At 34.3% G+C, this 13,776-nt stretch overlaps 1 protein-coding gene across 1 annotated transcript in view; it reads right to left on the bottom strand.

The window, feature by feature from the left end:
* Window positions 1-13,776, bottom strand: part of LOC113092383 (protocadherin-15) — a 157,307-nt gene that overhangs the window by 127,111 nt on the left and 16,420 nt on the right. Inside the window, exon 2 of the mRNA XM_026257974.1 lies at window positions 12,844-12,962. Coding sequence (XP_026113759.1) covers window positions 12,844-12,934 — 91 coding nt within the window. The 5' untranslated portion in view covers window positions 12,935-12,962. The remainder of the gene's footprint in view (window positions 1-12,843; window positions 12,963-13,776) is intronic.

Raw genomic sequence — 13,776 nt, 5'->3', positions numbered from 1 at the left:
GTCATAAAGGTTTAGAACAACATGAGGGGGAGTATATGAGGACAGAATTTTCATTTTTAGATGAACTACTCCTTTAAAGGGATAGCTCACTTTAAATAAAAGTCCCAAAATCTGTCAAAGTCATGTGGATTTTAAAAGTTGATTGAGGCTCTGAAATGATTTAAAGGTGATCTCTAATAAAAGTTTCATTCAAATTCTGATTTGAATATTTCTGTGAACATCCTTTGAGCAGAAAATCCAGCACTCTAATCAAAGCGTGTCTGTCCTACAGCAACCTAACATTCATTAAACTACCAAAATCACAAACGTCTTGAAGCTGACAGACATCAGGATCCACTGCAGAAGGAGGAACAAAATGTTCTGTATCTGTCTGAACTTTTTAAAAAGACTAACTAATTAACTGTGCCTCTGAACACAAAGAACAGTTTATACGGACGACATGAAGCCTTGATTAGACCCTTTCAAAATCACAGACAGATGCTTCATAATTTCATTACAACAACTGTAAACAATGAGTACAGTTTTGTTTTGTTTTCGCTGCCACTGATTGCCTGATGTCTAACCTTGTATTTCAAATGCCCTTCGTTGTATTTATATTCATACTGTCATGGAGTATGGAGTTACATTATGGAGTACAGGGGACAATTGCCACTGGCGGCAACACACACAGTTATGTACAGACATTATAACTCTTTCAAAATAAAAAAAGTTTTGAAACATGCTTGATCTTCAGTTGTCCTACCCAACAGCCAACAGACAAAACACAAGAGAAGACAACACAAGACAAGACAAAACAAAAGTTTTATCCTCTGATATCACCTTTATTTTAAAAGACTTTAAAGAAATATCTATATTAAAAGTTTCTCTGTCTTGAGTTTGTTCAGTCAGTTTGCCTCGCTTCATGCCATTGCTTGAACTACTCTTATATCTGGCCAAGACAAAACAGAATTCAAATACCGATTTGAATATTTCTGTGAAAAACAAAAAATCCAGAATTGAAGCAACCAACGTTCGTTAGACTACAAAAATCACAAATGTAAAATAAAACAAAAAATAATCATCTGCTATTACGTTGATTTTAAAAGTAATTACTATTTTCAACAAACCTTTTTTAAAATTCATTCATTCATTTTTAATTGTTCAGGCAAACTGATTGCTTTGTTGCAGTTAATAAAACTAAACTACTATTGATGTTTCACCTTTTGGTATTAGCTTTATTTTAAAATTATTAAGAAGGACTTTCAGCAAAAATGAATCCATATTCACATGGCCTGTAATTGTGAGGTTAAAGGCAGGCGTGTGTGTATAATGTGATGTCAGCTTGGGACACACCGAAAGAGGATCAACATGTTTCCAACACAACAACTTGATGAACAAACAATACCTAGAATAGACTTCAGGATGAGCCGTCATGATGAGTAATGACCTCATGCATAATTATACATATGTGACATTTCAGGGACATTCTGTAGACAAATAAATAGATAAATAACCTTTTTGCAGACTGACAACCACATACTGAAGAACATGCTCTCAAAAGTCAATCCACAAAGACAAACCATCCAATAGGACAGAGGGAAAAACAGCACACAGAGAGAGAGCAACGAAAAAAAAGTGAGACATATTGATTCTTAAAAGCCTCTTTCGTCTCCACTCTTTTTCTCTTGTGCACTAAATATCCAATTTGGCTGCTCTATATAGAAGAAATGTACAGCAAACCGAAACCAACATATGTTCAAGATCCATCAACAAAAAAGCACAAAGCACTTTTCACTCAAACAAAATAACAGCGAAACTAAACAAGCTTGTCTCTGTCTGTTGCAAATATTGACATTTCTTTACATAAGGCAATTTCTATGTCTCAGCTATTGATTTTAATCAAAAAAACTAAACAGATTTCAGCCTTTTCTGTTTTTGGTGCATGGTCATGTTAAAACTTGCTTGGAAACTTTTTATGATACACACACACATATATTAATCGTGACCCCGAACAGTCTACAATTCGATGCTTCGACAGGAGGAGCCTGATTCGACTCCCAATCTCACAGTCAAATATTCGTAGGGTGTTAAGATCATGCCATTATGGCTATATGGGGGTGCTTAAATTTCAGATTTTACATAGAATTTTCATTTTTCTCCCAATAAGTTAATATACAGCATATTATGATAATGTTGTAAATAAGAATCCGAAAAGAAAGAAGCTTCAAATAAATATTTTAACGTGCGTGAATAAATCCAACCACCCCTATATATTTAAGTTTCACTTTCCATAATCCGTGACTGGCAGAGGCGCATCTTGGCAGAAGGGATTTAAATTTTTAACAAGACTCAAACTGACACAGACAGAGTGAAAGACTGGATTTTTTCGATCAGGTAGGGTACAAGTGATTTCAAAACATTTCAAACGGTTTATATATATGTGACTCTGGACCACAAAACCAGTCTTAAATTTCCTACTGTAAATATGTTAAAACTTCATTTATGAGTAGTAATATGCAGTGCTATGAACTTCCTTTGGACAAATGTAAAGGTGATTTTCTGAGTATTTAGATTATTTTGCACCCTCAGATTCCAGATTTTCAAAAAGTTGTATCTCAGCCAAATACTGTCCTATCAAACCATACATCAATGGAAAGCTTTGGTGGTGTATTGGTATATAAATATAATTTTCGATATAAATCTCAAAATTTTCAAAAATTGTCTATTATGACTGGTCACATATCCTCTATATATTATTTATGTCATATATGCATTTGGTTGATTCAAGCTCTTCATTAGTACTACGGTAATTGTCTCCTCAGCATGCAGCGTGAGAAGGACAAACAACAACAATGCAGAATATTAATAACTATTACTATGACTGTCATACACATAGCATTATAATGAGGACCCTATTATAATAAAATGCTGTGAATTTTTTTTAGTTTAGATTCCGCGTTTCTGCATGTGATTGCATTAAGAACACGTCCACAAAAGAAGTTCATTCAGAGCCACGCAGATATGTTCATGTGCATTCGGGCCCTTTTTGCAGATCGTATCAAGTCGTAATATTAACTTCTTGGTGTATAAACAAAGCGTATTCTATATGAGATCAATTTTGGAGTTAAATCCCACTGATTAAAAACCTGCTTTTAAATGCGTCACTCTACAGATCATTTTCAGCGTGGGCATGCTCAAAACCGAAATGCAGAACATTAATGACTACTGTTATATAGGTATACATAACGTTATAATGAGAGCACTATTGTAAAAAAAATTGTGAATTCTTAGGGTTTTGCTGACGTTTAATATTAACTATCTTTTAATCAAAACATAAAAACAGGCCCCTCCCATGATCGTTTGATTGACAGTAGCGTTTCAGCACAAGACTGGACTGGTGTCTTACCTTAGACCCACTCTGAGTGAACTGTCAACAGTCCACCATTGTTTCACCACCGGAGCAGATGTACACAAGAATGACTCCTAATTAGGGCTGGGATAAACGATTATTTTTTAAACGATTAATCTAGCGATTAATTTTTCGATGCATCGATTAATCTAACAATTAATTTTTTCGGACCGATTCGATTTCGATTATCTCTCCATTAATTGACCATTAACAATTTATACATGTTGATTTACATATCTGAATGAAAAAAACATGAATTCCTTAACATTGCAATATATGTTTATTGCTCTTAAAATTACAAAATAAAAGACTGAGTAAGAATGCATTACTTTGCACTTGTATAGAGATAGCATTCAATAAACCTTGAAAACACATAGCTTACTGAAACAAGCTTACTGAACACATAGGGCCTAGCTTACTGAAAAAAAGTTCTTCTTTCAGATGAAAATAACAACAACTTGATGTCTAGCATTCAATAAAAAAGGTTACCCAAAATGCTTGTTTAGAGCAATTGAAAGAATACAGTAACCAATGTAAACTTGAGGGCTTTAAGCTAATACAAAGAATGCTTTTCCAAAAAAAAAAAAAAAAAAAAATTAACAGTGTGAGCCAGCAGCCTGCCATGGAGAAAAAAAAATCTCTGAATGCTCCACGTGAAACTTTGCCGTTCTTCCCTTTTTCTATCGTGTCTAATGATTTTGGTTAATATGCACGAGGGAGAGAGAGAGAGAGAGAGAGAGCAAGACAGCGCTCGTGTAGTTTGAAGACTGTGAGTGCGCGAGCGCGCGTGAAACTTTAGTGTTTAGCCCTTTTTCTATCGTGTTTAATTATTTTGATTAATATGCACACAGGAGGGAGAGAGCAAGAAGCTCTCGTGTTGTTTGAAGACTGTGAGTGCGCGCTCAGCCGGGGCTCTCTCTCGTACGTGCCCTGACACAGCAGTCATTCAATTCTACATCACTCACTGATCAAATAAGGCTTTGACAGCCGCCAAAAAAAAAGATCAGTGTAGAAAAACCCCTGGATTGGTTATATAACGTTGGACAGAATGTTGATCCAGCCATCGCGTATATTCAGCGCACATAAGATAAACGTTTTGCAAACGTTTTTTAGAGAAATAAAAACAGGTCGACGAATTGATGCGCATATTTTGCGTCGACGTCATCGATGACCTCGACGAGTTGTCCCAGCCCTACTCCTAATGGATTTAGGTGTTCAGTTGTTGGATGTAATAATTAACATAATTGTCGTCATTTACTCCTGACATCTGAGCCGCTGAAGATACATTGCATTACGTTTGTTTTTGAAGGGAATGTGCCCCCAATCTACATTAATATGTGTACAGTATGTTTGCACAAATCATTCGTGATCCAGCTTCCAGTGAATAGTAGTCACAAGACATATAGGCGATGGAAATGATCCAACTTCCTTTTCCTAAGGTCATTTTTCCAGGGAATCCCAGTGTCCTCTAATATGCCTTCCTACCTTATCTGCTGAGAGCCCATCTCTGAAATCTTTCTTGCTGAAGCCTTTTATCACCGACTCAGGAAATTGGAACATTTCACTGAAACAGTTATCAAGTGCTTTTGCTTTCAGAACATCCATTGGCATAAGAGGTGGCACGACCTGCATCTCCTCTAACACCCGTTGAGCGAAACATCACCCAAGATGTGCACAGACTGCAAACTCTTCTACAGTCAGCCAACACTTCCCATAATCAGATCAAGAGGATATTCCTGCATCTAACAGATCAGTGCTTTTCAATGGCTTAGAAAAGGCCAACCCTGAGCTGGGAGAAAAACAAATGTCATGAAATGTTATGATTCCTTCCCAAAACTATACCTTGAAGTGATATTAAGAAAATGTTTCCAGACCCTGCTTCAGAAGTTTCTCCTGAAATTCCTTTAGGGAAATAAAAATTGGAACAAACACAGATGACAACACAAAATGTATGTTTCTTGAGAAACAACTATAAAACGGATAATAAAACGGATAGTGTTTGTAACCAAACAGTTGACGATAGCTATTGACTTCTATGGAATGTTCTATGGAAATTCCCTACTATGGAAAGTCAGTAGTTAACATCAACTGTTTGCTTAACAACATTCTTCAAAATATATTTGTTTGTACTCAACATAATATAGAAACTCATACAGGTTTGGAACAACTTAAGGCTGAGAAAATGATGACAGAATTTTCATTTTTGGGTGAACTATACCTATACAAATCAAGTGATGCTATTGGTAAAGAATAACATTATATTTTGTGGCATCTTTCACATTTTGAAATAAAGTTTTTAAAAAAATTAATTCGTTATTATTATTATTTAATTCACTGGACTAACCAAAAAAGGAATGCCATTACTTTATGGTGATTTAATAAATACACTTTTGTTACAGGGCTATTATTGTTAACTACAATTAACAAATATACAAAATGTTACTAAAATAAATGTAAACAATCGTAAACTTATTTTATTTCAGCTATTGTTTACCTAGACATAATTTAATTTCATAATTATTTTAGTTTATCTTAAAGTTCTAAAATAACTCAAATTAAACTAAACAGACATAAAAGACCTAAACACAAAACAAAATGACTGAAACTTTAAATTTACTAATAAATAAATAAATTATATATACTGTATATATATATATATATATATATATATAGACATAAAATATCAATATATAATTATAATAACTATAAGAGTATCAATGATACTTCATAAAATATCACATATCATAAAATACATCTGGTTTGTAGAATTTCCTTTAAAAAAGATACACATTGTGATAAAAAAATTACTCACACTGTACCATGATATAACACCATGGTCATAACACTAGGTAAAGAAAGGATGTTACAGAGAAATAAAAATAAATAGATCAACAGACAAAGTAAAAATGAAGAGAGCCTGAGATCACAAAGCTCGACGCCACACCAGCTCCCGAACATTCATCGAGACACAGCATCAAGGTACAGCAGAATGACAAAAGTGGAGACATACTGTAGGTGTCAGATAAGAGTGACTATAATAATAAAACCACACAAATATAACACCAAATATAAAAGATAGGAAGAAATGGGCAGAACAAGAGACAAACAGAAGGTGGGAAAAACTGATTTGATACACTCTCTGTACGGATGCTGGGAGAATGGACCTTGAAAGTGTTCTCTGGTCACTGTGGTGATGGGAGGACATGCAGGGTTTTGTTAGTAAGCAACTGAACGTGACCAAAATAATTTCACCTCCAACACCACAAGTAAACAACTACAATTACTTATTTTACAGCACAAGGGTGTTCAAATTAGGATTGTCTTCCATTTTTCTACTACACACCTGTATGTACTGCATGTTTCTGTGTATTTTAGAACTATAGAAAGAATTTAAAGGGTATTTGGACTGAAAAGGACTGACTTGCCTGAATTCAGTGTGCAATTGTTTTGTAGTGGCACATGACATTAGAAAGCTCTAGCTACTGAAGATTTGAAACAGACTCAAGAATCCATGAATTTATTTCTGATGAGCTTGAGTGAATAGCAAAATCAGTCATATAAACTGACACTTGTCTTCTAAGATAACACATGTTGGCCACATTCAAAGAAAGCATTGCATACCCACAACCTTTCAAAAGTCTGGGATCAATTAAATAACATGTACGCATATATATTAATAAATGCTACTATTTTAGACTTGATATATTCATGAAAAATTACTGAATGAAAAATGTAGCATGGTTTTGAAAAAGTATTAAGCAGCACAATTATGTATAATTGGAATAATAAGACATGTTTCTTAAGCAAAACAAATTAGCATATTATAATGATTTCTGAAGGATCATGTGACACTGAAGACTGTCATGCTGACAATTCTGCTTTGCAGTCACAGGAATTCATTACATTTAAAAATATATAAAAAGAGAAAACTTTTATTTTAAATAATAATAATAATGTTTGAGAATTTTACTGTATTTTTATTCAAATAAATAATCTTAGTTAATTAGAAATCTTAGTTCATTCTCTTTAAAGCACTACCACCAAAAGCCATGAAACAATATGGATCACTGTGAATGCAAATGGTTAAAAACTAATTTTATATTTTAGCTGGCCACAATCATTCAAACTGCCTTTGATGTAGCTGTCAGAATATAAATAAATAGTTTTATTTTCTTTTATTTTTATTTTGTTTTCCCTAACGACTGGGAAAATTTAACTACATGGAGTAGTCATGCAGTACTAAAATATTGTACATATCCATATAGTCACAATGCAACACACCATACACATCAGGTGTAGGTGCAGTGTTAGCAGGCCACATACAGCTTGCAACTCACTAGCATTGAATAGATGTGTTCCAAGAGCAGCACAGTGTAATTACGTCCAGTGTATTTTATAAATAACAGCCCGCCGTTTCATTCTGATGGTATGAGACTTGAGAAGCATTTCCTCCTCCCTCTAAATTAGACAGAGAAGACTGACTCCACTCTCAAAGTGCACCTGCGGGCTGACTTTAATGGCTCACCTAGCAGCTGATATCCAGCAGAGTTTAATTACAGTGACAGGATGAAATAGGTGGAGTTGATATCCAGCTCATCTTTTGAGATGAAACCCAGATTTCTTTATCCACTTTTAAAAGGTACATACATACTCTGAGACATGTTCAAAATACAGGCAAACAGCAAGAAAGAAATATAGGCATTTGACAGTTGACATGGACAGGAGCCAAAGAAAGTGGATCTGTTCCAATCTTTAGTGCAATATAATTTTCTATGAAGTCACTTACCTTTTAAAAAGGGTCTACTTTGAAGTCGTAGCTTGCAAAAATAAAATCTTAAAAAGTGAAGTGACATTCAGCCAAGTATGGTGACCCATACTCAGAATTTGTGCTCTGCATTTAACCCATCCAAAATGCACACACGCAGAGCAGTGAACACACACACACTGTGAACACACACCCAGAGCAGTGGGCAGCCATTTATGCTGCAGCACCCGGGGAGCAGTTGGGGGGTCGATGCCTTGCTCAAGGGCACCTAAGTCATGGTATTGAAGGTGGAAAGAGATCTGTTCATGCACTACCCCCACCTACAATTCCGTTCAGCCTGAGACTAGAACTCACAACCCTTCGATTGGGAGTCCAACCCTCTAACCATTAGGCCACGACTTCCCTATTAAGTAACTAAAATAATTAAGGCTACCTTGTGAAAAATGATCTAGCTACACTATAAATTACAAACAAAAAACAGCTTTTTAAAAATAAATAGCAGTGGTGGACAAAGTACTCAAATCAAGAATTTCAGTAAAGGTACGGATAAATATTATTAAAATAATACTCAATTCAAGTACTAAAATTTACTTGAAAAAAGTACAAAAGTACTTTTTAATGTACGTAAGTATTAAAAGTAATGAGGAATGATTTGTTCTTATGAAATGAAGTAGAATAAAAAGTGTAATAATAAGCTTGAAAATGTAGTGAAGTTGAAGTAAAATAAAGTACAGGTTGTAGTTAGAAATGTAGTTAAGTACAGTAAAAAAAGAGTAAAAATACTTTGTTACTCTTCTCTGTAACTAAATCAAGTTTAATAATGTAAAATGCAATAATGTAAAACATTGTGCAAAACATAATTTTGCTACAAAAAATGACATAAATTGAGGTTCTGTGATGATTTGAAATAATTAGTGAATCATTTATTTGAACCAGTTCATTAAATGAATCATTTAAACAAATAAATTCCCTAAAATGAATATTTCTAAAAAAAAGTCTGAAGCATTTTTTGACATCTTAAAATATGTATGATTATCACCTTAGCTCATTTTGTTAAAAGCTGTTTGTGTAAAACTGTCATGTTATGTTTTGTGCAGCATTGCTACTTGTTGCAAAAAAAATGGATTTACGTCAGTAGCATCCCCATGTGAACTTAAAACAACGTTCCACTAAAGACACTGTGAAGAGTCAATGACTAAACCACATCACACAAATACAAGCTCTAACACTCACTGTTGCAATAGTCAGATGTTAGAATAATGCTAAGCAAATTAATTAATACTCTAGAGGCCTTTACACATTACTTGCTTTGAAAAAAAAAAAAAAAATTCTAATTGTGTGACACTATGAATTTATGACAGCTGCAGAGTTACCTCCAAAACTCAAGCTATTTCTAAAGTATTTCAGCTTTGTCCCTGTTTGCTGCTGACCTGTCATGCTTTACAATGACTATTCCTGGCCATAAGTATGTGGCTGTCACACATGATTTTGCCTCACTAATGCTTTTTATAGAGCTAAAATTGCAAAAAAAAAAAAACTTTTTAAAGCTTTAAACTAAGGATGGGTGAATCGATCTTGAAGTATCGATACTGATGCGAGTATCAAAAGCACTGATACTCAAATAAAAAAATATAGAAACTAAGGTGTTTATTATTCACCGGTGATTTTGTTTATTTAACAAAAAATTATGCATACATTATGCATTAAATTGGACAGATAACATACATTAGTAAATAATTGTGTGGGAAGGATATTTCTGCTCATCTGAATACACACAAATGTTGCAAGGCAGAAACAATCAATTACAGAGTGCATTCACTCACTTCTGAGAATGCGTTTAAACAGAGCTACGTTTCCCAAAAGTAGCCTATCACAAGAACACATTGATGTTTTGGGGAACGACAGCCTAGAACAATGCAGAAGCCAATAAACAATTGAATAGATGTGATTTGAACATATTTCACAATAAACAAATTTTAATCGTAGCCTTGTTTGTGCAGTACATTTAATTAAATTTTTGAACGTTGAAAGTTCATATTTCTAATGTTCTATTCTGAATTGTTAATATAAATGATACACTCTCTGAATAAAAAGTCTGCATTTTAAGCATGCAACGGCCTATTACTGGCAGTCTCTTATGAAAATTAACCATAGTTTTCCTAACGTGACCAGAGATTAACTATAGTATTTGTAGATTTCCATGGTTACCACAACAGTTAACATATATGAACTGTGTGTAAACAAAAATATAACTTAATAAATTCCAATTAAGGCATATTGAACGTTAAAATTAATTTCAAATATAAAGTTACGTGGGTATTATTTCCCATTCTACTTTTAGTAATTTCATAATTGAATACATTTCATAATTTAAAAGTTCTGTTTAGAAGTATCGTATCGGTATCAATATCAATGATACTGGCCATTAAAGTATCTGTATCATATCGAAAACAAAATAAGTTGTATCGCCCATCCCTACTTCAAACTTTATGAAGAGATCTTGAATGCCTCATAATTTACTTTTATTCATCTATATTAACCTTATTTGTTTTATTTTAATACTTTCATATCTTTAGTTTGCTGTCATTTGACCTTTATTAGGCTCGCTTTTAATAAACGAAAAATAATAATAGTTATAAATGAGTAAAATAAGTAATAAAAAAAAAACGAAAGCCCCTTTTTTCCTTTCTTTGATGCATCAATTGGCAGGTCTTTTTTTGTGCACAAGTCCCACTTTGTTGCTTCCCAGAAAAACTGCCCTTTTGTGGAACTCCAGCATTTTGGAGGAGGTGAAAAAGGCACATGACATTTGCAGTGAAGCAAAGTAACAAATGTGGTTGTGCCTTGGAATGAAAAAACAAAACCCAAAAAAGGAAATTCGCTTAAAATTTACTCTGGCCATCCAAGATTTACATGAGTTTCTTCATCTGAGCAAGAAATTTAGCATTACATCACCTGCTCACCCAATGGATTCTCTGCAGTGAATGGGTGCCGTCAGAATGGGAATCCAAACAGCTGATTAAAACATCACAATAATTCACAGCTTGACTTTAGTTCATTAATTAGTGTCTTATGAAGTAAAAAGCTATGGGTTTGTAAGAAACAACAGTTGTTGTTAAAAACAGGAAAACCTATGTTATTCATGTACTGAGCAGAAACCAAGATATTTTACATTTTACTCTAGGTCTCTCCAGTGCTTCAGTGCAGAAAGTATTTACTGTTTCCTCCTTCTTTATGTCTTAGCAATATCTCTTTATAAAGTCTTCCAGTGGAAAAAGTCCATCCTTTATTGTTCTTTCACATCAAAATCCACCCACATATTTGTTTAGAACTGTTTTCACTTTTAAACAGTGCCTGATCTGTGCACTGTACTCCGTGCATTTAGGTGAAACAACTTTTCACTGGAAAAAGAAATATTATGGCTTGGAAGCAATGATTTGAAGTTAAAACATCTTAATAATCTAAATGAAACTTTTCACTTCACACGACATTAATTGATGAAACTGAGTGGTGTGGCTCATTGTGATGTTTTTATCAGCTGTTAGGACTCTCATTCTGACGGCACCCATTCAGTGCAGAGGATCCACTGGTGAGCAAGTGGTGTAATGCTAGATTTCTCCAAATCAGTTCTAATGAAGAAGCAAGCTCATCTATATCTTGGATGGCCTGCCACGTAGCTCACATGAATAGAGTAAAAGATTTTTCATAACATTGAATTAATGTCATTTTGTTCCTTTTTGCCATCTTACATTTTTCACTCAAATTCATCATGGAGCAATCTTGGATTGTTCAGGTTTGAATGAAGTCTTGAGTTTTTGAAAAGGATAAATCACAAATATTATTCTCCAGCCCATAAATAGCCAATTCATGCACATTTGCACACCTGTATGTTAATGAGCCAAGATGTGACATTGCTTGGCAACCACAAACAACACTCAGTTAAACCATGTCTACAGCAAACACACTAGACAACACATCAAATCTAAACAACTCCCATAATAATTAATATACTGAAAGCAACCGTCCTCGACAGTTTTCAGACTGTTGTAAGAAATTGCATCATGGATATTCTGCGGCATGGGTATGGCAGAATTTCAACCACTGCACGTTATACACAATTTTACCACCCAGCCCTGTACATAACATCCTCATTGCGCTCTTCAAATCATACAAAAATCCATAGCAATAAACGCTGCATGAAAAGACAAGGATATCTGAAAATGTCAACTATAGACGCCCACCAATCTTTTATCCTCAACCACTAATCTGAACAATCTGACAATAGCCACAATTTATTTGCCTCGATTTCCACTCAGCCTCGCGGCATTTCCAGCGACGTTTTGAGATTTTTATTACGGTTGTCAGTTTGTCTTTGGCAGACGTGGCGGTATAATTCATACATCAACAGACGCTCAGTTTGGAGAGCTGTATCTGGCTGCTTCGGTAATGAAGGTGTGCAGAGAAGACGCAGAGACCGATTTGCGGGACGCTGCCACACAGAGATAGAGATACAATTATCTCTCTGACTTCGCTCAGAGCGTAAACGCTGAGCTGTAACATCCCATTTCACCAACTCCAGGAATGAAATTGAAAGCTATGGTTCTGGAGAAAAGGTGCAAGGTTTATTTTGCACAAGTGGTAAATAAAATCTCTCATGGGAAAGAATGATGGACAGAACTTTGAGTCTCACCCTCAGTGTTTTGAGCTGAGATTTGGGTGATGATAACAAACAAGTCAATGGCCAACCCCAGACAGCCCGATCGCCACCAGCGCCTCCTCATCTTCAGTTACTGCCTACTGCCAAGCCACCTGCAGAGAAACAGAGAAATGGTGTTATCTTAAAGTCTGAAAAACAATATAGCACTGTCAACTGTGCAGAACTATTACAAAAGAAATCAAATATTCAGTTTAAAAATCAACAGAAAACTTTGGTGTAATGCTGCATCTGACTGTCATTTAGAGAACATTAAGAGAACAACTGTATTTTATTTATATATACTGATATAGTAACATCCACCTTGCTTTCTGCATAACAAGATGCCCAATACACAGACGTTCTTCTGCAAAGTCAGTAAATGTCTCATAGCAGCTAAAACTTCAGATTTGGTTTAAATCATACAAGGCTGTCAGTTAAGATGGCATGTGGATATCAGGTCAAAGTTTCACACTAAATTAACATAAAATAAAAAGATAGAAAGCAAGAAATACAGTAAGAACCATGGTTAAATGATAGTTTTAGCCCAGTTCTGCGTTTTTTTATATATATATATATATATATATATATATATATAAAACTCTATTTAATGTCTGAAAAGTAATAATACATCCAGAATTCAGAGCATTTTAGATTTTTTTTAAAGCCTAGTTTCATAAATAGCATTTTATCAATTCCACAAAAAAAAGAAACACATTTTATCACCTTGGAATTCTAAGGGTTGTATCTCACATTTTTGTCAACACAGAGGTATTCACATATTCTTATTAAGTGACAAACTATTTCTATTGTGATTTTTGTAAGTTGTGCATATTTTGAGACCTTTTTTTTATTTAGAAAATAAAAAGGTTGTATTTATGAAGTATATTGAATGCAAAAACTTTGAAGCTCAGTATATCAAAACCGCTT

The sequence above is a fragment of the Carassius auratus genome, unplaced genomic scaffold, assembly GCF_003368295.1.
Source record: "Carassius auratus strain Wakin unplaced genomic scaffold, ASM336829v1 scaf_tig00214575, whole genome shotgun sequence".
NCBI classification, from domain to species: Eukaryota; Metazoa; Chordata; class Actinopteri; order Cypriniformes; family Cyprinidae; genus Carassius; species Carassius auratus.
The sequence above is the reverse complement of the archived record's forward strand: the minus strand, read 5'-3'. Positions and strand labels throughout refer to the sequence as shown.